General features: G+C 40.9%; 3 protein-coding genes across 3 annotated transcripts in view; 1 reads left to right on the top strand and 2 right to left on the bottom strand.

The window, feature by feature from the left end:
• Nucleotides 1–3,500, top strand: part of syne1a (spectrin repeat containing, nuclear envelope 1a) — a gene marked incomplete at its 5' end in the record, with an annotated part of 117,191 nt that extends 113,691 nt beyond the window's left edge. The window contains 2 exons of the mRNA XM_079216184.1: nucleotides 249–307; nucleotides 2,111–3,500. Coding sequence (XP_079072310.1) covers nucleotides 249–307; nucleotides 2,111–2,393 — 342 coding nt within the window. The 3' untranslated portion in view covers nucleotides 2,394–3,500. The remainder of the gene's footprint in view (nucleotides 1–248; nucleotides 308–2,110) is intronic.
• Nucleotides 3,501–4,844: 1,344 nt separating this feature from the next.
• Nucleotides 4,845–15,004, bottom strand: esr1 (estrogen receptor 1; the record flags this gene model as incomplete). Its single annotated transcript, XM_079214986.1, has 9 exons — nucleotides 4,845–5,145; nucleotides 6,775–6,958; nucleotides 7,556–7,689; nucleotides 8,859–8,997; nucleotides 11,314–11,467; nucleotides 11,672–11,859; nucleotides 12,478–12,594; nucleotides 13,458–13,678; nucleotides 14,568–15,004. 9 exons carry the CDS (start codon nucleotides 15,002–15,004, stop codon nucleotides 4,845–4,847), a joined length of 1,875 nt encoding a protein of 624 aa, XP_079071112.1.
• Nucleotides 15,005–17,214: 2,210 nt separating this feature from the next.
• Nucleotides 17,215–21,992, bottom strand: armt1 (acidic residue methyltransferase 1). The gene is made up of 6 exons (XM_079215362.1): nucleotides 21,976–21,992; nucleotides 20,891–21,049; nucleotides 20,386–20,491; nucleotides 20,026–20,267; nucleotides 19,268–19,433; nucleotides 17,215–18,853 (listed from the first exon to the last, which is right to left on the bottom strand). Exons 2-6 carry the CDS (start codon nucleotides 20,950–20,952, stop codon nucleotides 18,065–18,067), a joined length of 1,365 nt encoding a protein of 454 aa, XP_079071488.1. The 5' UTR covers nucleotides 20,953–21,049; nucleotides 21,976–21,992; the 3' UTR covers nucleotides 17,215–18,064.
• Between the last annotated feature and the right edge of the window lie 3,448 nt (nucleotides 21,993–25,440).

The raw sequence follows: 25,440 nt of genomic DNA, 5'->3' as shown, positions 1-25,440 counted from the left end.
TTAATTATGTCAGTTTCTTTTGACTTAAACTAATTTAGTTCAGAGAAGCCAGATTTCTTGGTTCTGAATGTCAATCACCGTCATTGATTATGTTGCTGCTCTTTCGTTGTTGATGATTCCTTCTTTAGCGATGTTATGGCTCTTTATGTTATTTGTTTTTTCTCTCATCTAAAGCTTTGTCTTTATTTGCCCTTGACTGAAACATTCTTTTCTTTCTTTTACCCCTCCCTGCTCATTACGTGGTACAGCCTCGAGGCAAAAGTAGTCAGGCCCACCCAGGACACCCTAAGAGCGGCCCGCGCTACAGGTACCTCTCTCCCGGACTCTAGACACATGGGATGATGATGGAACCACAGCTATGCCTAGAAACGTGATTTATAGTAGAAAATAGAAAATCAATTAATCACAATAAGATATGTTTTACTCATTGTAAAATATGAGCTTGTTGGATGAATTATAATTTTAGCTTCTTTAATTGATTGGTTTTATGGCTTTAACCCTGCGTTCCATGATCCTCCCTCATTCTAGAGACCATGTTATCAGCTCTTAAACGAGTGGGGAATCGCCTACATCAGGCCACTCCCTTTCTCCTTTAAATGTTTTATTTCACTGCTTCTCTTTGCCCGGCTGCTTTTTGAATGGCATCATGAGATATTGCCTGGTCATACTTTTTGCCGTTCCTCTCTGAGTGACTGCAGCGCTCTCCTCCACTAGATGTCATTATCTGAATCCCGGTGGCCCCTCAGCCCTTGTTCTTGTAGCTCTGTTTTTCTTTCTTCACCTTTTTCCTTCCTGTTTTATTCTCTTCGTAGTTGAAAGGAGGATATGATGCAATAACTCCTGCTATTTTTTTCTTCCTTCTACCTTAACTCCCACCTTGTATCCTATGTTTCCTTTCCAGATAATCTTAACTTACCCACCTCTGACTCTCTGTCATTTATGATCTAACTTTCTATGATTTCCATTAAATGCCAACAACAATAACACAAAGGCCTGGTGACGACTTAGCCTAAACAAGTCTTGCCATAAGTGTTGTCCTATATATGCCAAGCAAGTACTCTGAACTCCAAACTGAAATCCAACAAGGCAGGAGGGGTTGCCATGAACTACATATATGAACACACACACAATGTGTACATGTTGCTCATGCGTGCGACAGCAGCCGCATTGTAGCATCCAGGAGGACTAAATATAAGTGGAAGGCTATAGAGTGAGGGAGCCTCCTCGAGGATGAGTCGCAGTAAGAACATGCCGTTACTTCCCTTGAGTCTTGGCTCTCATCGTGGAAATCTGCAGAGAGGCATTTGGCATTTCTCCTGCCTGTTTGGAATGAGACGTGGCATTGAACTCTTACACACTCGGCTCTAAAGCCAGAGAGTTTCCCCCAGTGAGACACAGCCGGCTATCTACGAGTGTTTGTGGTTTTCTCGGTGATTTTGTGCCTCTGTTGTGTGTGTGTGTGTGTGTGTGTGTGTGTGTGTGTGTGTGTGTGTGTGTGTGTGCAGGTCTACTGTACACGTGTGTCTCTGTGTTCAACTTTGTGACTTTCTCAATCTCTCTGGCGGTTGAATTTGGGCCTTTTTGCTGCTTTTTCACTTTCCTTCCTGTTGAGTGTTTGTTGGGTCTTCATTCCTTTGTCAGACTTGGGTAAAGTAGTGTTTGCAAACATGTATTTTTAAGACATGCTATAGTATGACTTTTTAAAGGCATATGATGAATTACTTTATGACTTTTTGTGACGTTCATTATGAAGGCTGATACTATGACATGCCATTGTTATGGCTTACTTTACCATTACTTTTTTTTTATGGCATATGATTAACATTTTACCGAGGCTCAATCAAAAGAGCTTCTGGACTTTGTCTTCATACTTCTTTTGAAGACTGAACTAATGTTACCTAAAACATTATAACTAAAACATTATCACTAAAAACGGTCATAGCTTCATCATCTTTCATTAAGCTATCATTTCTGATTCAAACCCATAAGGTTAGAGCAATTTTAAATTTAAAAGACAATATCGAGCAATTTTGACTTAACCTGATTTGCAAATACTAGTGAACCCAGGTCAGTTCTCTGCTGTGTTTAACTGAACTCTGTCTTCTGGCAGCCGGAGCAGATCACCAGGCGCCGCTGGCTGCGTTTCCTCCCGTTCTGACCTTCCGGATGGCGTCTCCTCCTCTTCCTCCTCCTCCTCCTCCTCAAAAGGCCAGTCCTTCCTGCTGCGGGTCCTCAGGGCTGCGCTTCCCGTCCAGCTGCTCCTTCTGCTCTTGATCGGCCTGGCCTGCCTGGTGCCCATGAGCGAGGAGGACTACAGCTGCCACTACGCCAACAACTTTGCCCGCTCCTTCCACCCCATGTTGCGGTACACCAATGGACCTCCGCCCATATGAGGAGCAGCGGAATATCTACCTGCTGCTTTGCCAAGGACTCCACTGAATGTTTCCTCTTCACCCAGTGCCCTAAATCAACAAACTCTCGCCCTGCTGGGGTGCTATTATGCTTTATGAAGTGATTCAGAGTGATATGAAGACTCTGTTATATTGCACACCCACTCTCCTGAGATCACCTCAACCCTTTAAGTCCACTCTCCAGATTAAATGGACCTTCATTTGGAGAACCCCTCTCCTCAATCTAGATATTTCCTGTTTTAACCCAAATGTGTATATTTTTTTTTTTTTAAGGTTTATGAAGAAATCAATGAAAACAAAGCACTATTTATATACTGTATGTTGGGAGCCAAAGTCGACTGTGCTTTTTGTCCATCATATCCAGTGCTGCTACTATTTATTTAGCGTTCAATCAGTTTGTAGATTGTTAGTATTGATTAAGCTAAAGAAGCACCTCGAGTGTGGGATATTGTACCCGTAAATTGTACAGTAGACTTGCAGTTGTAGTAGCAATCATTCAGTCTCGGATGTGAAGAACTATTCAAACCTAACGACTGAAGCAGCACAGAAATCAGCTCAGCTAGAGTATTTTCTGAAGGATTACCTTGAAACATTTTATTGTAAATGTCTTCAAATGGCGGTAAAGCTAAAATTGGACCCTATAGCACTGACGGAGGTACTAGTCTGAAGCCGTCCAGCCAAGATGGCCGACTTCTCTCCCCAAATGCCTTTATTTGGCCCAAAGGCATTTATTCCTGTTTTTCATTTCAGTATTTAATTATTTGGGGCAAATATGAAATGGGATGGAGAAAGAAAACAGTTCTCAACTGATAAGTATGTTTGTTGAAATGCCTTTTGAATACAGGCACTTATTTTTGTATCTTTCTGTTTGAGCATGCACTTGAAAGTCCCCTGCTTTTCAGAAAGCCAAACGATCACTGGTAGTGCTCTAGTAGACGGCTGTGACATCAAATAGTGAGCTTTGTAATAACTGCGATAAGTATTCTGCAGAATCTGTAAAAAATGATGAAATATGAAAATGTTATTTATGTATGTACAGTTTGCTAATGCCCACTTCATGAAGAATACTCTTTGGAAATAATAAAACATGAAATATTTACGTGTGTCCTCTGGGGGTTGACTTTGGGAGACAAACGCACACAAAACTGAACAATATTATCCCCATGAATGCTTTTATTTGTATGCACAGTAAACAAATTACATGTCAGTTCAGGTTTGACTGGATTTACACTTCACAACTGAAGTGGCCAAATCATTTATTTTTACTTTATGGAGGCTTTCCATACTTCAGTGGCTCAGACTCCAGATTTGACGACTTGATGCTTCACTTTAACGTTGTTTATTTGTTTCTTTGTGCTAAAGAGTACAGCTTTAACGATTAATCATTGGAGAGGAAGCTGTTCAAGAACTATTTGGCAATTTTCCGTATCAGAAATGTTCTTAGTCTGATCAAATTCTGAAACAATCGCATATGTGCACAACATTACGATACATTTTTTGGAGGTGTGTAAATCCAGCCAAGCTCAACATGTAATCACCAAAATAGTGGATGAACAATAACTGGTTGTAGCTTTGAAGTGTTTGAAATGTTGAGCAACTGCATCAAGTCAAACATCTATGCATAAAATCTGATTGGCGCCACTCATCATAGCTCAGTCTCTCTGCCACACAAACAAATATTTAAGTCTAAATCAGGAAAAAAAAACTTAGGTTCAGGAAAGCATAAAGAACAAACCAACTGCACACACAAAGCTGTGGAAAGGGGGACGTTTCCCAACAAAGTTTGGCGTCCTTCATTATGTATTCAGTGTTCTAGGATTTGATCGTGCAATTTTTAGCCATTCAAAATTCAACAGATATCCTGAGGCACTGATAATTTCATCATTAGAATGATTTTCTTCCAAAATATATCTAATTTAGTTGTGGACAGAAAATACAATACCTGATGTTAATTCATTAACAATATTGGAATTTAAACAAAGTAAATTACAGTTTTATCATAGTTAAGTGCATAATTATCCTTATTATGTAAAAAGTAAAAATGAAGCCCGATAGCCCCTTAAAGCCCAGAGGAAGTGCACTTTGGTCTCGGTAAACTGCTCGTCATTTCAAAGCTAACAGAGAGCCACAATATGACCCAACACCTGCCGTTTTGATAATAATAAGCTGTACTTAAAGTTGTTAGAGGCTGACTCAAAATCACAGATATTATGAAAGGCAGCATAAAAGATTAACTGCATTGACGCTCATATTGTAATGAATTGAAGTAGTGCAAAGGAAAAATATACAACTACAACTATAAAATCACTTAATTTATAAATAATTATCTCATGAAATTAATTCAAATACAACCATTATGTGTCATTTCCACGCCCCTCTCCTTCTGTACTACACATGTCTATGACCTTCAGATGATGCGTGCTGTGCTCTGTCTCATAGGATGTGGGTGCAATCAGAAGGGGATCCTCCATACTGCAGGACTGTCGGGGCTCTGATCGGGCTCTCCAGGCTGACTCGGGGTCCTGAACTGGAACCGCCTGAAAAGCCGACACTGCTGCAGGTGTTGTTGTCGTTGCCGGCGGCGGAGAGAGGCTCTCCGTCAGCGTGGAACCACGCCTCACCTGGTTTGTCCGGGCGGTGGAGGCGGTGAGCGTCCAGCATCTCCAGCAGCAGGTCGTACAGAGGCACTTTGTTCTTGCACTTCATGCTGTAGAGATGCTCCATGCCTTTGTTGCTGCAGAGAAAGTGAAAAAAAGAAAAGGGAGATGAGGAAATATGCAGTTTATGACTGAATCAGTTTATGGGGAAGCTAGTTTCAACCATGAAGGCTAGTATCGTGTCATAAATGTGTCATGAAAAAGTCTTAGTGTAGTATATAATGAAAATGTGATGAAAACGTTTACAAAAATAATACAAATGTCATAGTATATATGTCATATAAATGTCAGAAAAAATGTCATAGTATGTGATAAATGTCAGGAAAAATGTCACAGTATAGTATGTCATATAAATGTAAAAAAGTCGTACAATAGTATGTCATGAAGACGTCATTAAAAATGTCATGAAAGATGTGTCATAAACAGCATGTGAAAAATGTCATGGCATAGTATGTCATGAAGACGTGACTAAGAAGGTTCTTGTATAAGTATGTCATAAAAATGCCATAGAAATGTCGAAGAAATGTCATAGTATAGTTTGCCATAAAAAGGTCATTAAAAATGTCATACTATAGTATGTCATAAAAACTGTAAGATTAATGTATGAATGTATGTCATGAATGTCATTAAAAGGGTCATACAATTTTCATTAAAGATGTTATAGTAGAGTATGTCATAATCATTTTGAAAAAATGTCATAGAAGAATATAAATAATGAAATACTCATTATTTATGAGTATGTCATACAAATGAAATACAGTGAATGAATGAAAACATACATTAAATGTCTTTAATAATGGCATAGTATATTATGTCATTAAAAAGATTATAGTATATTGTAAAAATATCATAATTATTAAAAAGAATGATCACAAAAAGTATGTCATGAAAATATGATTTAACGGTCATAGTTTAGTATATCATAAAAATATAATATAGAACTTTGCTTTTGTGTATTCCTACCATCTCTGTATAATAGTAACCTTTGTGCAGACAGAAACTATTTTACATTGATCAAGTAAAACATTTTGTTCTAGAGTGAAGACACCAAAGCGACACCATGCACATTCAGTTTGTGACCAGAACTCTCCCTGGACGGCCCACAGATACACATCGTGGGTGCTGATGGTTTCAAGGTCCCTCGTCCTTCCTGAGGAGCTTAGCCCAACCCACACCTTTTGCTTACCTGTTATTTCCTGTAACCTTGTATATAACTGCATATAACAGTATATAACTATATATATATATATATATCTGTATATATTAACCATGGCCAGAACTCTCTCTGGTCACAGATAATTCTACAGCTTTGTTGTGAACGTCTGTCTCTACTGCGCAGTGAATACAACTCATCTGAACCAGACACAGAATTGGACCTGAGAGATATTTCTTAAAACCATCAAAATGTCATAGAATAGTATGTCACGAAAATGTGATTAAAAAGGTCATAGTATATAGTCAAAAATATAATATGTGATTAAAATCACATATTATATTCTCATAAAGACGATATAGCATTGTATTTTTGAATGTCGTGAAAAATGCAGTCGTAGAGTTTGTCATAAAATATATTAAAATGCCCCCACATTGACAACCGCAGAGAACCCTTGACATATACGCTGCAACACTGCTTACCAGAGGAACTTAAATTCACCATTTTGCCGTAAAAGAAAAAACAAAAGAGACATTTTATAATTGAATTTCACCTCATGTGTCTGATGTGGGAGAGCAGGAGTAGCAGCTGGGCCTGCCGTCTCGACTGCTGCTGAACCGGACCTCCCGATTGGCCGATATGATGTATGAGAGTGTCTGTGATGGTGTCCAGCATGTGCTGAACGGCTGCGGTGTCGTGGAGCGGCTCCATCGTGCCTGTGCAGAAAGAGAAGGCACCTGACCGAGGAAACACATAGGCAAACTTTAAATTTGACATTTCTGGTCTTGGAGTAATACATCTCATATAGACATGCTCATGTGCCAATGTAATAAAACTCACTCAACCTGCAAAAAAAACCACAACAATTTCAACTTGATAAAAGATCTGACTCACACATGGGAATAAGAGCAAAGCATTAATTATAACAGCAGTTTTGCCCACACAGCAATCAAACATTCATCCAGGTCCAGCATCTGTGCCAGCTGTGTCATCCCGTTGGTATTTCAGTCTACTCACTTTCTAATATAGAAAAGCTCAATCTCCGGGACAAACACAGGCCTCTTGTTGCCTAATGTTGTCAAGGGAACGGTTATCGGGCATATTGAGGGTGCTGATGTGCCCGAGCAGCGTTCAGAGCTCGACCTCTGTGGGTGTAGTTTTTGTAGCTGTTCAATATTTACTCTCGGGAACAAAAAACGTAGACCTGCGACTGAGGAGATTGTAGTGGAGAGCTTCTGTATTTATTAGGGAAGTGTTCCTGCTGTCAGTGTTTCCAGGCTTCAGTTGACGCTCTGACAATGCGCACACGCACATGCACACACACGTTGCCTCACCGGAGTTAAGCAAGATGATTGCTTTGAGACAGACAAACTCCTCCGGTTTGAGTTTGAGCAAGCGGAAGCGAGAAGCGGTGGCCAGCAGCATGTCAAAGATCTCCGCCATGCCTTCGACGCAGTCGCCTTCGTTCCTGGAGAGCGGAATGAAAGAAGTCAAAGTCAGCTTTGTTGTCAATTCTTCCACGTGCAAACATGCAGTTGAAAACACGTTTCTCTCCTGTCCAACATATAAAGTGAATACAGATAATAATAATAATTAAGTGCAAAGAGATAAAAAAAAAGAACATTGAAACAACATATTAAGAAAAACTATCAGTCTGTATTATAGCAGCAGTCAGACATAGGAGTCTAAAAGAGGAGGGAGTGGGAGAGAGTTCAGCGGAATGTTTTTATTTCATCTTTTTTCTTATTCAAATTTCTGAAAGTCACACAAAAGCAGAGCTGCAATGCACCAACAGTAGAAAACAAACTGCAACCATGACTCTATCCAAAGAGCGGCCAGAGAAACAACTAATGGACTGGAGCACCGTAAAGCTCCATTCGTCCGCACCGTTTAAAACTGACAGAAAGGTGGATAATATCCAGCGGTTAGAGTGCAAGATTGAACTGGACAGCACAGAGCCGAGGCAATGTGTCAACCGTAACCCACAGCGTTTTAGTCATCGTGTCCATTTGGTGAGGACACTCACACAGGGACCAGGTTTTAGAGATAATACTCTGTAATACACTTCTGAATCAAATGGGACCATCAGACACATCAGAGGGTAAAAGCTGTCTTCCTCATCCTCGTCTCCGTCTCCACCGCCCTCTCTTTCTCACTCAGAGGCAGATACTGTGGTTTGGCCATCTTATTTACTTTGAACACGGGGGGAAATGAAGGGAACAGGCTGTGCCTGCAAAGCAGAAATCCATGTCTGCATCTCTATGTTTTTGTCCTCTCGGTTTGTCATTTAGCTCTCTCTCCTTTTCCATCATTCCTTGCATTGAGTCCTTGATTAAATCTCGGCCCAGGTTTCCAGCTCAGCACAGGGGTATTGATGAGGGGTATTTCAGGTGAGAGAGAGGCTGCTCTCTACTCTGTGGGGGACATGTAATTAGTATTTCACTCTCAGGCGGACGTGTTGCAGTGGCACAATGGATGGAAAAGGTGTGAAATGGAAAATCTACAATGCTGATGTCTCACTCTTAAGATTTGAGAGTGAGAGATAGAGAAATAGGGAGGAAAAGCAGGTACAGAGAAATTGGGTATAAGAAAAAAATCGGTGCATGTCAGAGAAGTGCGGTGAGTCTTCCTGGATACCTGTCTAGTATAAGGTCCTGTGCAAAGATAAGTTTGCCGGGGCAGTGGATGGACCTCCAGATGAGTCCGATCATCAGCACCTCCAGCCATGAGCTCTCCAGCAGTTGCACCTGGTCATGGAGGCCCAGCTGCAGGAAACCTAGAAAAGCACACACGCAAAGTGCATTCTTACATTCATTCTGGTGAAAGGGCCAATGTAATGCACACTCAGAGTAGATTTAATACGTTTTCATAGAGTTACAATGATTTGATTATTACATTGGTGGGCTAAGGAAATACTATTGGTCCATTGATCCTAATTAAGACTATAAAAACCTTTGGATGATATTGCGTGCATTCAGCTTCTGAACGTCTTACATACGGCTCCTCAATGCTTTTTGATTTTCCTGTAACACCAGTACTGCCCACTGGAAAACCATGTTTACTTTGTGCAAGTTGATTTAATACTACGTCGATATCAATACTGATCAAGCTCGTCTTCTTCTTATGTCCTTTTTCGTGGCATCTCTCCAATTGTTGGGCACGTGTCAGAGTATTTACACACGGCACAATACCTGCCCTTATATAGTGTTTAAGCGGCATAACCTATGATAACAATAAACCAACTGCCACACGCCTCCAATTTATAATTCAGTAGGACTCATTCTGCACACCTGGGTGAAACCAGATATGGATGTTTAACAATGTTTGCCGCATCTTACCTTTTCTCTTAAAAATAGATTCAGAGAAAATAGAAGATATATTTTTAGAGAATGTTGCTGCAATATTTGTTTTATCCTGATCACAGATGTTATTTGAAATAAAGACCAAATGGTGTGTGGAATATAACAGAGATAAATGTTTTCTTGTGAACCTTCATCCCTTTTATAAAACATATGCATGCTCTTGTTTTCTGGCAGGGAACAGGTACTTAAATGAAACCACCTGCAATCTCTGCACTCTTGCGAAGCCTTATAGCTGGCTCTCAGCTGTCTCAATTCACATGTAATTACAGCCAATTCCCTCCATTGTCCCCTCTGTACCCTGTTAGGACCCCTCGCAATTAAAACTGTATGCCTTTGGGCTTTTAGTGACGCACAAGGTTGTAGTACCTCAAAATCAGGATTTACTCACTAAGGGAGTGTGTGTGTGTGTGTGTGTGTGTGTGTGTGTGTGTGTGTGTGTGTGTGTGTGTGTGTGTGTGTGTGTGTGTGCGCGTGTGAGGAACATACAAAAGGGTGATGTGTCCTATACTGACTGCATTTAGGCTCTATGGGGTGCTAGGGGATGACTATAATAACCATTGCTGTAATGGCTCTGTGTGTGTGCGTGTGTGTGTGTTCATGTGTGCCTCCACAAAAAAGGTCTCCCATATCTGTCAAAAGCTACATGCATGAGGAGGAGATAAGGCTTGCAGAATCAGTAACTACTTTTAAATCCCTTTTTAAAACTAATTTTTTTAGAATGTGCTTTTAAGTGATGTCGTCCTTTTATCCAGTTCTTTTGTTCCGCGGTTTTTGTTTGTTTTATTTATTTGTTTTCTATTCTATTTCTTTTTGGTATGGTCCTTTTTGCCTCCTGTTTTCTTAAATGTTTACCTGTATTGACGTTATGTATGACTATGCTTTGCTTCTCTGGAGAGCACTTTTTATAGGTGCTATATGAATAAAGTTATTATATTATTATAAGCAAGAATTTTACTTTGTTAAACTGGAAGTTCTGGATCAAAGGCTTCATGATGTCAATTAACCTTAAATAAATTAAGTTTGCACTGAGAGGCTTTTATTTCACTTGGAATACAGAATCCAACAATTTTATGAACCAAATATTCTGCTCTACAGTTTATAAAGGGAAGACATTTATGAAAGTTTTTATTTTTTTAATGTTTTCAGTCACTGTATCCCTAATCTTTGAATGGTCTATTTTTTGGGATAATTTGTGTACCTTGTTGATAGCAACAGAAAGCAGTGTATGTATCTGGAGGTCAGGTGCGCCTGTGAAAGTGGGCCAAAGAGGCCTGTTAAAGGTATAACATGCAACAATTTCCTGTATAGACTCATAATCCCTCTCAGTCATCACTTATGACCCACAAAAGATACAGCTGTCAACACAACATCAACAAGCCTGACAAGCCTGACATAAAGAAGTCAAACTTTAACAAAAACCTGTTTATAGCTGATTATTTAACTTTATGCTCACATGTCATTATGTTATCCACTACATTGTGTACTATTCACTTTTAGGAAAGTTTTGGACAGTTGGTTTATTTTGGACAATGACAAACTGTAATAATTCCCTACAGACCACAATACAGACAGGATATGGTTAATGTTAATAGACCATGAATGTCACCAGGCTCCTGGCAAGTCTCAAGAAAGACATTAGAGTGCATTATGTACTCAATATAAAGGGCTATATAAAGCGCTGAAAACGTTTCAAGCGAGTGGTGTGGCTACTTTAACAGTCTGATCAGTACCTGGAAGCTTCTTGGCCCAGGTAATCATGTGGACTAGCTCCTTATCGGCCATGCTGGTGAGCAGGGTCATCATGGTGACTTCGGTGTAGGGTCGGCTCAGCTTCTGACGGGAGCACAGTATCGGGGGCTCGGCATACTGGAGCAGGAGGAGCACCTGGGGAATCAGCAGAGAAACAGAAAGAAATGGAACCAGAAAAAACAATGCTGCTGTTCTTCAAATAGATTGAAAGCGACGACAAACATATCTCAACATCCACTAGTCACATGCAATGTGATTATGTGTGAATATATGGAATATGTGATATGGTTAATGCTTCTTCCAGATCCAAATGTCCTGTGTCTCCACATGGATAAGCACCTGGTCTGGAGGCATGCTAGTCAGAAATGATTTCCCTCCAGCAAAAGCGCTGCTGCTGCTGCTGCTGCTGCGCTTCCTCCCGTCCTGAGAGGGCACTGTCCGGTGCTCCAGGTTCTTCGAGGACTTGTTGCTGGTGCCAGCACGTCGTTTGTCATGCCGTAAAATACGCCCACGGTCCTTGCGCACACCTTAAACACCAAGTCGTGGTTTAATACATAATTACACACAGAAACTAGGAAAAGCGCCACCAACATGCAAGCATATGGTACCACACTAACTCGTCTGGTTTTTCCCTGAACATCGCTCACACATAACTTCATATCCTGTTTTTACCACAAAGTCCAGCAGTGCAGATTACATGGATGCCTGTGTGATTCGAGAAGTATGAAAACAAAATGTGGGTGTGTTTTAATCAGTAGTCGTACTCCTTAAGAGGAAATCCCTTCAAGGTCATGTTAAAGTTAGTCTCAAGCTTATCTGCATCCACCAGGACTCTCATATTTGTGCCAATCCTCTCAGCAAAAGACCAGGGTTGATAGATGGCAATTTTGAAATATATTAAGAAAAGGGCAAATTAGCTTATTTTGCTGGCATTAAAACAATATAGAGAAAAGATACATTCTGCAAAAAGAAAACAAACCATAGAAGGTGCAACAAACAATTTAACCAAAAAGTAACAAGTAAAAACAACAAGATAACTAATAATACTTTTGTAAATGACACCAAATTGGAAAAAGTACATTTGTAAAATAAAAAAAGAGGTCAGTCTTCGAAAAGATGGGAAATCTCCTGGTGCGTCTACCCACCTCCTTTCATCATGCCCACTTCGTAACACTTCCTAAGTCGGCAAGCCTGGCAGCTCTTCCTCCGATTCCTGTCAATAGTACACTGATTGGTTGCTGGGCACATATAGTCATTGTGACCTGAAATAGAAGAAAATCTATTACTTCAAGACCCTCACTCCAGTGTTCAGTTCAGATGTATGTTATTTAGTAGCTAGGGACACTCCATTCCCATTTTAAATGGATCTGAGATGGAGAAAATTAAAACTTGTCTGTCATTGCCATGGAGACTATTGGTTTCTTTATGACCCGTCTTCCATTACAAGACTTGTCAATATGCCAGAGCACCATATCACAAACATGGCTACAAGCCACTTACAACAGATGTTTTCTATCTGCGCACAGAGGCAGCAGCCGTACATGAAGGTTGTACATCACGCAGTATCAAAGACATGAGATACAAAAACAGAGCAAAAATGAATAAATTCTGTGAGTGGAAATATAAACAACAACAAAAAGTTAAAATACAAACCTTCTTAACTTATTGTTCACAATATCACAATTTATGACACATATTTCCCCTCTTTTTCACATTTATCATCCTCTCAGTTTCACAAAATCACAATCTATGACACAAATTTGAAGCTTAAGTTTGCTTATTCCTCTGTTGAGGTTACAGGTTACACTTATATACCATGAGCCTGCTAAGCAGCTGGCGCACTAAATCACTGTCCTTTAACATCCAAACTCTAATATTCTGTTGTGGATGTTTTTAAGACTCCCCATATGTTCCTGATTAAATCATACTAAATTGTCTTTTAATGACAAACAGTAAAGCTATCGTTCATGGGGGCCAGTGCGCCATTTACGAAGTTGGCTATTGTCCTGGTAATTGTGTTCTTTTAAATGGTTATAATTCTCCATGACAGACAGAGTAGTCATTTATTAGTCATGATCTTTCACAGACAAGTGATCGTTGGGACTAGAACCCACAGATGACCTACCCTGGATGCTCCTCTTAAAGAAGGCCTTGCAGCCCTCACAGGACCACACCCCGTAGTGGTACCCAGAGGCATAGTCGCTGCACACGGCACAGAAACGCGTGTCTTTGGCCATCTCAAAGCCCCCGGCCCCCGCTGCAGCCCCCGACTCCCGTAGACTGTAAGACTCGTCACTGGTGCCGCACTGGTTCTCTCTGGAAACGGACTGCTGACTGGATGGGACACTGGAGTGGTCACAGGACGCGGGTTTCAGATCACTTGAATTATCTCATGAATTATGATGCAGATGAAATAATGTATACATTTTGTTTCTTGACAAAAATATAGTTGGACCTTTTGTCAAACATTGCTCACATGAATATCTTTTATCATAAAAAGTAAGAGCCAGCAAATACTTATGTATCATTCTAACCTTTACCTCACCAACTTTAGTTTGCCAGTGACACAAAAGCAGAGTTCTATTTTCCACCTGAGCCAGGAAGCAATCTGTACGTGTACTTGAGTTGTTCTTACGTATTGTTCCTTTCTCAAGGTCTTTGACAAAGTCCTTAATCTCTGGAATTAGAAACCAGGGCAAAGCTTGATCCCTTCTATTGAGATAGCGGCATTGTTTTGTTTGCAGTAAAAGACAATGCAGTTATATAATTATGTTTTGTTTATAACGGCATGGTGAGGACTGGACAGAATGCCAATGCCAATTTGTAAGTGAAAGATATTAAATACAGTTATGTGGCAAAATGTCCTACAACCACTCATTGCGGAACACCAAATCATTAGAGACAATATAGTAAAATGACGGGGATGATTCACTTCTTTATGGATATTATTCATTGTGCTTGAATCACAGGAAATTGGGAAAAAAGAAATGAGGAAACAAATCTCTGATGTCGATTGATGTTTTGATTGCCATTCTCTTTTCAGTTAAATAATCATTAAAGCACGAACAAAACTGACCAAACAATCGTATAATGGGCAAAACTTCACCAACTTCACTTAATTATTTTTTTAAATGAAGGCAGTGATTCATACTTGTTGATGCAGAGCCTCTAAAAGTAACTTATTTCCAAACACCTTTGTCGACTGTGGTTATAAAGACAAACTGTATTCCCTCACCTGTAGACGTGTGTTGAGGTGGTTTCCAAATAGTGGTGGCTGGGCGGGTGCAAAAAAGGGCTGAGTCGGGGGCTGGAGGGTACAAACACCAGAGGACTGGCAGGCCCACTACCCAGGGACTGAAGGCTGCCATCCGAGGGGGGTCTGTGGGAGTCCAGAGGAGCCGAGTAGTAGCCAGGGGTGGAGTGGCCGTAAAGAGGGGTCGGGGCAGGGGTGGGAGCGGCATAGTCGTATGTCCCTTCCAGGAAGTCCACAGTGGCTACCCCTCCAGACCCCCGGCTCTCTTCAGGGTACATGTCACTGAAGTGGGCATGTGGTGGAGGCGAGGGACTTTGCGGAGAGAGGGTCTCCAGTTCTGAGAGGGCTGGGCTGATCCTAGGTCCGAGTACTGGTGCACGAGGTTGTCTCTTCTGCGCCGGGCTCTGCCTGAACAACATCACAGCACAACAGCACTGATATGCAACATGATTTAGACTTGCTCTCCCAATTGCTGGGAGGGGGAGTGGAGACGAGTGCTGCTCTTTCTCTCTCTCTCTCTCTCTCTCTCTCTCTCTCTCTATCTCTGTATCTCCTGCCTTTATTTCAAAAAAGCCTGTCAGGCAACTTGAAGGGTCCACTATTCTTCCAGTCTCTTTGCCCTATCTGCCTTGAGCTTCCGCCCACCAAGCTGCAAAAAAAGAAAAAGATATCCAAAAAGGCTCCTCCCATGCTAGTGGAATAAAGAAAGAGGAAGATGGACAGAGAAATAGTGATTCCCAAATAACTTCCCTGTCCTCTCTCGCACGACAGACACCGCTATAAAATGTTCTCTTCCAACTTCACCTTTTTCTTACATGGAAAAGCTTTTGCACCCAGAGAAAAAACATCCGTAAACTAGTAATGAGATGTTTACAGATACTCAGCAAGCTACCAGCATGACGTATGGCCGGCCTATTTTTGTAGCCATATTATTGAATACACCTGAGACTGCACTAAATCAAATCGCTGTGGAAATGAGAAACATTCGGACAATGGTTTTAAACAATGGTGGGTAAAAGAAAGCCCAAACCCATCATGATGCACTACTCACATCTCACACGTGAATCGTTCTCATACCGGCTTCTGTGAGTCTTCTCTCTGCCTCTTTGCTCGTCTCTCTCATCTCGCTGACTCTCAGAAACCTAGCTGGGATCATTGAACACAATGGGAACAGTGGAAAGGTTAAAAGGAGGATAAATAAATTAAAGTTGTGGCCAAATCGATAACCACGGTGTGTTTTAGTGCCAGGTCACCATAACACAGCAAACACAGCAGGAGGTCAAATCTCATTCCAACAGCCAATAATTGCACAATCAATCCCAAATGAGGGACTTGATGGAATTTGAATCAGATGGTGCTTAACATAAATTAAATATTTTAACAAACCGCAAAAATGACATATATAAAATAAATTGAAAAAAAGGATTTTCCTAGTGACATTTTATTGAAAGGGAGGATATTATAAGGCCATAACATGGACCAGTTAATCATTACTTTAACATGTCAAGTCACAGATGAAAAAGAACACTATATAAACAAATCATAGCAAAAGGGCAGAGTATTTATGTAAATATAGATTTAAGAAATCAATGTTCATGTTTACTGCACAAAAGTTCCAGGATTGGGATTGTCAGAAATCCTATTAGTCATTGCATGTTTCGGGAGAAGGCATCAAGGTAAAACAAAAACAAAAAGAAGCTTAAATACTAAGAAAATAAACTATTTTCCAACATTCATGACAAGTTTAAAAAAAAAACTTACAAAGAGTTCCATGTGGATTTTTTTTTTTAAATGATCAATCAGAATTCAGATCCAATTATACAAGTGATGATAAAGAAATCCTCATCTTGAATTGAATATACCTATTTCTGTGTGAAATTGTCAGCCAGAAATTCATGAAGATGATCAGAGGCAACAACCTCCCCCACTGAGCACAACCTGAACATGTGTAACAGGGGCTTCATTTTCCTTCTCTGTGCAACATCTTTCTTGAGTAAACAGACCAATTTTCAGGACATGTCAGGTCAAGTGGAAAACAAGTAGCCCTGATAATACTTTTTTTTTGTATTTCCCCTGGAATAAGACGAAGACTCTGTTGAATGGGGAACCAGGAAAATGAAATGTTAGAAATGAAACTAAAGATAAATCACGTAAACGGCTCAAGATAGGCTGCAACTTGTCGTGACTCATCTAATTTGAATAGCGGACTATATTAACAAAGCCTGCAAGCAGCCTAAATGATGCAAGCCAGATCTCCCAGCTCGTTCTGGAATTGAAACACACATATTGCAGCATCTCCAGCTGTTTTTCTGGGTCCACACTGACCCCGAGTTCATGAAAGGTCAACAACTGTTATAAAATAAAGAAAACCAATAAACAATGTCACACAACTGGAGAACATTTAAGACATCTACTGATGGATTATCATCTGTGTACACATGCATTTGCTCACATTTTTTAGTGAATAAGTTCACAATATTTGGCTAAAAATATTGTTGCTGCACTTGACCAATGTTGCCCGAGTTTAATAAACCATGCGGCTTCATATATTAGATAACAATGGCAGTTGCTTACTTGTCTCACATCTTCTATCTATAATGTTTGTAAAGTACGACAGTAGGGGGAAAAAGACCAGTTCTGCAGTTCTTTATTAAATCAAACCCATTAATAAAAAGTATATGGTTTCACCCAGCAGAAGAATCCAGTTAACATCACCTGCGAGGTACTGATGGGGAAAATGTAGATGACATCACATCCACTTTCATCTATGAAGGTATGGGTTGCCATTTTAAACAAAACAAGCACACATTGTCACTGTTACTGTTACGCTGCCCCAATAACAGTCTACCATCTTTTAAACTGAGCAAAAAGGTTATCAAACAATGTTATGATCCACTTTAGCAGAATGTAGATGGCTGTCTGCATGTTTTTGATACATGCATATCAATGACACCAAATGTAAAAATAAAACAACCCGAGCAGAGTAAACATAAAAATAAAAGCCATACATTGTATTAATCATCGCTTTCCTCAACTGTATACAAAAAGAAAAGTATTGCTGCTCTAGGACAGAGATTTATAAAGCCCAACTCTCACTCAAAAATAGTTAATAGCATCTACATAACCTGTAAACATCATGCCTTAATACATTGTGCACAACACATAAGCTATTCAAGATCAAATTAACAACTTTGATGTATTACCTCGGAGGATAACTTTGTCACCGTAAACAATTGTTTAAATCAAAGGGAAACATTAAGATCTAAAGTGCTAACATTTTAAGCATGACATGGTACAAATATATTGTGAAAATAACTCAAATATGTCTGGTTACTGTACATTTCTGAATCAAACATGATGCAGTGCTAACTGACAACGAGGAACAAAGACTTGGTCTTATGGCTTGAAAGGTAACTCCTTATGGAACTTCTTACTGTAATGTTCTTATGAATCCACGTCTTTCCAGTGAGGTCCTGAGGTCAGCCTTTCTGTTCTGACTTTGAGCTGGAGAACTGAATGACAGCGTATTTGCCGCTGGTCATCCAATCAGGATCTTGGGATCCGAGCTTCTCCCCTTGGCCCGGTTGCAGACCAACCTGAATGTTGGCCTTGAGAGTCCTCAGGCTACACAGTGGTGCAGGCCCAAAACCTCGTAGCACAGTATTGAAGCCCACTGTGTGGGCCCACTCCCTGTCCCCCGTCAGCTTTCTGTAATTGAGATCTCCCTTAAACAGCACCAGGTCTGCCCCTTGCAGGGTTGCATACAGATCAGGAGCATCAGCTTCCATGTCACAAAACTCGTGGGGCTGTGTCCAGAAAGGATGATCATGATAGGACCACACGCCCTCCTTCAGGTGGGTCTTCCACTGGACACCACTCTTTGACATCCACTTGTGATTGGCCGCCATGGTCTGCCGGATGGTCCACTGAAAATCGTTAGCTGTGACATCAGAGACAAACCATGGGAAGCATTTGCCATGAAAATGGACCTCATGAGCAAGGCGGGAGGAAATCAGGAAATCTGCCAAGACCAAGTCAGTGAATAACTCAAAGCCAGAATTGTCTAGAACAATGTCCACTCTGACTGCAGGGGTTTTCTCGGATTGTCCTGGCCTCTGAGCTGCAAGAAGAGCTGACCATACCATGTTGGAGTCATTCACCAAGATGAAGGGTTGCAGGCTGTTCAGGGAATCTATTGGACTGGTCTTTTGTGAGTTGTCTTGGCCAGCAGAGATTGACAGATCACACTTGTTCCCCCATAGAGAAACCTAGGAAAAGTCACACACACAAAAAAAAGGGTAAAACAACCAATTGTAATGGGTCTTCTTATGACCCTGAATATAATAAGAGAATGGATCAATGAGAGATTATTTTTTTATGACTTCATACATTCATCACATTATTTGTCTTTTTAATGAAAATGGCTGCAGCCGGAAAGGACATTTAAAACATTTAAGTTACGGGCTGTTAAAACAAGAAACTACACTAAAATATGCTAAAATTCTCCATAAAGGGGAACTGCAGACTAGGGTTATGAAGTAAGTATGGTTTCATCAATACCAGCACTATGGGTTCACATTATATGTCATTTGAACCATTGTTTATATACAATGTTGAATACTATTGCTTTTACCTCCACTCACTTGATTGTTATGCATTAGGCTGGTATAAAAAATAATTACCTGTAGCAGTTTGTTAAAATGCTCAAGCAGCTCATTCTTGGAGAGTTCCTCCATATTCTTGTTGACGCCCTCTGAGTATGTACATAAGGTCATCATAGCCTGCTGAGACTCAAAGAAGCTCTGAGTCTTTCCCTCATTAAAGACGTCATAGTCACTGATGGGAGGACTGAAATAAATAGAAACATGACAAGAAGACGAGAACAGATAACAAAAAAAACTGTATTTTAGGGGCTCAGAAGGTACAGTGCATGTGGTTCGATCCCCGGCTCTTACAGTTCATGTCGATGTGTCCTTAACCCTAAGTTGCTTCCAAAGGCTGTGCCATCGGGGTGTGAATGCTTAGAAAGACGCTGACGGGCAAGTGTTATCTTGCATGGTAGCCCCTGCCATCAGTGTATGAATGACATGTAGTGTAAAATCACTTTGAGTGGTCAGAAGACTGGAAAAGCGCTCTACAAGTACATTGACCATATTTACTTATCTTAAGGCCCCAATACTTCCCTTTTTTATCATGAAGACCAAATTTTCATTTTAAAATGGTGCAACATCCTTTAGGACTTATTTTAATAATGACAACTGAGAGGGAACGCACAACTTGAAAGCCTAAATGACCATTGTTTTTCATTCAAATGTGACAAACATTATATATAGACAAAGACAAACAAATATGGTTATATAATCTAAAGCTGCGGAGAAATATACTTAAAAGCAGTTCATAGGGCATCAAAGCACCATCACAAAATGCAAATACTTCTCACTTGAGCCAGAGGGCCTCCTGTACTCTGCGATACATGTAGCACTCCACATAGAGCCATGGAGACCTGAACCAGCTGACGGAATCCTGGTCTCCTTGCAAGTCCTGTTGTCTCTGCAGGTACTGATTCCAGCACTCGGTGTCTTGCAGTTCGTCTGTTAGTGCGAGAATCGGCTTATCCGTTTGCAGCTCATTTCTCATCTTAGACAGCAGTGCTATTGTTTGCTTCTCTGCCCGGATACCTTCCTGTATGAAAATAAAGAGGAACACAGGCAAGGATACCATTTAGGTTTTCAAATGAGCTAAAGAAAACAAGTGGTCGATGAAAACAACTCGAATTCAATTTATCAATAACAATTCTTACCTCCCCATATTCTTCAAAAAACTTGTTTTTGTTGCGATGTATTGTATCGATAACTTTAGTCAGGATGGTGGGCAATCTGTCTCTCACAGTCAAATAGGCAAATGACCTGCAAAGACATGGTACAGACACTGAAGTTACACTGACACTCCTCCATGTAATCGTTCTAACATTAGCAGGTGTATGCAGCAGTAAGCTAGCAAGCTAATTAACCTAGCAAGACGTAAAGTTAACGTTAGCCATTACTTTGTAGACTGTTCTACTGCCAAACGATACTTGCTGATACAACACATAGATTAAAGTTGACTGAGTCCACGCTATATGCTGGCACGTGCAGACTCAGTGAACGTTAATTACCAACTTCCTGGATGTCTGTTAGCAATGAGCTAACTAACACTGCTGCTGGTTTGAACACTACAGTCGTGGCAGCTTCGATACAGTAGTGTAATGTCGGTTAGCCACAGAATTTAACACGGTAAAAGAGGTGTTAGAGCGACTGTCAACGTACCCAACCACTTTAGCAGACAGTGAAGGGGGCACTCCGTGCACCGTCCGATCAGCCGCCATCATTGTAGCAGTGGGAGTCGGTTCAAAAATTCAAACTTTATCGATCAAATGTCCGGGGACAGGAACAAAGTTTCCGGGTCTGCTTGAGGCTCGAGCGCGACTGTGGATGTTATATGGCGAAGCACATTGTATCAAGCTTGAAGCTTCCTCTGTTTCTAGTAAAAAGTGTTTCGCATTTTAATGTCTTTCCTGGTTCCTTGTAGACCTAGGTTTTATTTAAGAAGCGATGCCGCCATCTAGCGGCCGTTGTTTAAACTGCTAAGTTGGCCCGTTGTGTGTTGAGGCTGCCAATATATTTTAAAGATGATACGTCGCACTTTGTTTGGTTGAGGGTAACTCACTCTGTTCAGCGCACGTGGGCCGTCAGCGTTACAGAGTTAACTTAAGACAACATGTATATTTCTGGGATGGATCGTGAATCAAAGAGGGCCACGCGCGCTGCCGCATTGCGCATGGCCCCTATGTTGTTGCGGCAGCACCCCAAGCATCCCTAGTCGTCCAGAGCAACGGTTGTCATGGAGACATTGATTCGCTCTATCAGAAAAAGGCTCGAATTCGACACTCCCACCCCCCGAGGCTTTTGGCGGGAAAAGAGGGCGGGGGTAGATTATGGTTCTGGTAAGAGACAGACATACTCTAGTAGTGAGTACCTACTGGAGACCCTGATTAAATACTGAGCTAGTATTCGTGAATATATGAAGTATTACAGTACTGTGCAACGTATTGTAAAAATAATTTTAAAAAAAACAAAAACAAATATACCCATAAAGAAAATATCGAGAACGTTTTTTTTTGTTGCTTATCACTTTTCACTAAAATCTAAAAATAAAAGGATAAAAGACTTTCGCGCTTCAAGTAGGTCCACCCATAAGGTTAACTGTCCATTTTGGAGTTCGTAAACGGGAAGATCCCCCCACTCTTGGTATTCTTTCTAAAGAACATAACCAATTGCTTTGCTGCACCCGCGACTACGGGGCTGGAAAAACACGCATATCAATTCATTCTGGCGGTGTTTTTTCCACTTACAGATCAGCCCCGGTCTCTATGGGAACACGACGGGGCCGTTGTCAGGATGTGGGGTCCTTGGGAGTGGGAGTCCAGCTGCGTCCACCTCCGGTGTTCATCCACCGCCGGCCTCCCATCCCCCCACCGGGCCCCAGCCTGGCCGGATCTGTTTTTCTAAACCGAGAAAGGAGTGACTCACCACTCCGGTTTCAAAACAGGCCATGAGGGGGGTGGGGGGAGCTAACGTTAAAGGCGCTGTTTAAACAGGTGTTTCAGCTCACCACGCAGTCGTTTCATGCAACAGTAGGCCCGAGCAACTAAATGTCGTGTGTAAATTGTGCCCTGACGTCAGGAAATCGACAAATCGGAGTAAATCTCGCTATACTTTTTACATTTTAAGCAATTTCATGTCCGTCTTTGCTGTGTTTTTGAAAAAAACATTATGCAGGAAGAATCGATTTAGTTTAAAAATCAGTGACAGGGCAGTCATGTGAAAGTCCAGTCTGCTTTTGAAGGAGCTCCTCTGAAAGCAGGAGAAGGATTAATGGGGCATAAGGAAGCCATATGTACAGAAGCGGACAGGACAGACCGACTTCCCCTAATGTTGGAGCATTATTTTAAAAAAAATATTGATATAAATATATTGATCTTAGTGTTGAAAAACAATGAGCCATGTGGTAACAGTTTATCTGCTTCTTTAAATAAACCCCTGCTGTGGGCCTTTCAGCAAAGTAAACATGCTTTTGTTCTGTAGTCACTACCATCTATTACTCTACTAGCGGCCTCTATAAATATTTTGCGTGTGAAACATTTTGTTACTAGCTAACTAGTTTAGCCCTGCTTGAGAGACATTTCTGCCTAAATAAACCCTCTACCTATTCTCTGACGGCCGAGTAAGGGTTTACAGAGCTACAACTTGCTTGATCTGGTCCTCCTGTGGACTCTCTGTCGTAAGGCTGAAAAGCAACTCTGTAATGACAGGTCTGGAAAAGAATTGGTGTTTACACTATGGGGCAACTGATGACAACATATTGATGCGACTCCAAAGTGCGTTTGTGCAAAGGTCTTCCGACTCTTTGTGCAGGCAATGTGTGGTTTAGTCTAAATGGTACTTCTTTCTATTAAAAAAAAAAAAGGGTTTCCATCAACATTTGAGTTGACCAATTCACAGGCTAACCCTTTGTTGGGATCACAAAATATCAGCTGTAACTTAAGACCCCATTCGGAGTGTAGGCCACAGGAAGCGGCTATAATTACTAATTTCCAACAAAAGAAACAACTCACAAAAATGGTGTTTGCTGTTGGTTGTGATTTCAAGGTCATTCAATTTACAGTGGTCAATGACACAGTTTACAACATATGCAATTGTGACACTGCTTGGTTATGGTGTGCAGCTCATAACAGCAGCATTTGAGTAAAAGTATATTTTGTAGATCAGTTTATAGATTTCAAGGCTATTATCTGCACTCTTTTACACACAGGGTGCTTGGAAATGAGTGCATAATCTGACATCAAAACATAATAATCCAATAGTGACACATGCAAACTACAAACCAGTGTTTACCAGTAACCAATATTGGCTAGTATGAACATTTGTTGAACCTGTATTCAATATATTGTGTCATACAGCTAATACATTTTGTGGAAATCACATTCTGCATTTATAAATAGGTCAATAGCTCTGTCAAGGGTGAATTCAGTCCCCTAAAAACACGTCGAGCTTGATCAGTTATACCTATACATCTTAAGTTTATATAAAAGCCTTTAGAACTGCCTCAGAGTATGAATTGTGCTGTATATGTAAACCTGCCTTGCCTTATGGCCTTACTGTAGTTTTCACATTACATTGTTACCAAAATATTGTCTCTGATAGAACAAACGATAAGGCTACAGTAGAAGAAAACAGTAGAAAGAAAAATCTGCAAAAAATAAAGACATTAACCATCATATATTAATAATTATGTTCTATGATTGTCAGAGGGAAATTACTGTGGGCCTCAAAACTGGCAACTCTAATTTGTATTGTCTTTTTTCTAATACTGGTCTTTGAGATCAAAACTTTAGATAATAAATTAACTAAACATACTTATCAGAAATAAATATGTTTCCAGCCAAATGTACGTTGATACTAAAGTTTGTTGAGATGTGAAGGATAATATACTTTGTACATGCAACTAATTTAGTTACTCAATTATGAAAAAAGGGAAACGTCCTTTAATAATGGCCATATATTTTAATATAGGCTGTCGTCTTTTTTTTGCTATTGCCACTAAATCCACTAAATATATTTTAAAAGTGTCCGGTCACATTACGTGCATTCATACATGTAACTTGTTGAACATGTACAATCTGGTGTTGGCTTAAGCTTTAACAAAAAAGGCAAATGTGATACGACTGAATGTTCTTTGGTTATTCCGGTGAGGGTCAAACAAACACCCGTATGTAAGTTACAGTCAGAAGCCACACTTGGGTTTTATGTTTAACGTGTCGTTAACGGCACTAACCACCACACGGTGAGTCGGCGTAGCTGTTAATGTTCAAACTCACCGGCTGTCAAAAAAAAAAAAAAAATGTCTAGCGGTGGTTGATCTCACGTCGGTTACACAGTGCGGAAAATTAACGTTAACTCAACCGCCCCCTTGCTCAACGGATTTTTACAACGGCTGTTTCTTGGCTGGCTTTTACCCACAGTCATGTGATGGTAACGTAAAACCCCTAACCGGAAAACAACGACGGACGACCCTCTCCGCCGCCAACGAATGCTGCGTTCGCTAGCAACAGTACAAGCCGCTGCGAGCCCAGAGAGGACGGACGAGTCCCCGGTAACAAACAAACAACGGCGACACGGCAAACTCCGCGGGTCTAACCGGAGAGCAGGTACGGCTGTTTTGTATCTACACACTCACTCGCTCGTTTACCGGTGTCGGTACGTTATTTGGTTACTTGTGTGCGCCTCGGACCAACTGTAATTGTCACGGAGGAAGTTAAAAGAAACGCGTTCGTGACCAACCCATCCCCCTTGCGTTTCTCGCTCTCTTTCCCCGCGTTTGTGTGTGCGTAGTGTGCGCGCGCGTGCGTGCGTGTCCGTTTTCTCGCTAGCAATAGCAACCGAGAAGAGACCCGAGGCAGAGGAAGGAGCAGTCTAGGCGCGCTCGTTTTATAGGCTATGCCGCCTGCTACAGGGCGTCGCGTACTTTATGTTATTTTTTGCTTTTTTTACAATTGTTTCGCTTTATTCCCGCTGTATGTTTACGCTATATTCCTCGCATGCTTTCCTCACCAGCAGTTTTAACGTGTGTGTATATTCAGAATTACAGTAAATGTCTCTACGGAAGTAACTATTCCACGTGTCTACATCACATCAGGGGCGGTGCTTTATTGTTGCAAACAAGTCGGCGTTGATTACCACATGGCAGGCTATTGTGGCTAACGTTAACTGACTGGATCGTGTGAATACAAGTAGAATTCATATGCTCAGTAGTTGTG

Source organism: Taurulus bubalis (genome assembly GCF_910589615.1).
Source record: "Taurulus bubalis genome assembly, chromosome: 3".
NCBI lineage: Eukaryota > Metazoa > Chordata > Actinopteri > Perciformes > Cottidae > Taurulus > Taurulus bubalis.
Note: the sequence above shows the minus strand (reverse complement) of the source record. Positions and strands in the feature narration are given on the sequence as shown.

Bases quoted from the DNA above. Each gene is read 5' to 3' on its own strand.
- armt1 (XM_079215362.1), bottom strand. From the start codon at position 20,952: ATGATGGCGGCTGATCGGACGGTGCACGGAGTGCCCCCTTCACTGTCT. The intron at 20,492-20,890 runs GTACGTTGACAG...ATGTCTTTGCAG, and splicing joins CTGTCTGCTAAAGTGGTTGG to GTCATTTGCCTATTTGACTG. The intron at 20,268-20,385 runs GTAAGAATTGTT...ATTTTCATACAG, and splicing joins TTTTTGAAGAATATGGGGAG to GAAGGTATCCGGGCAGAGAA.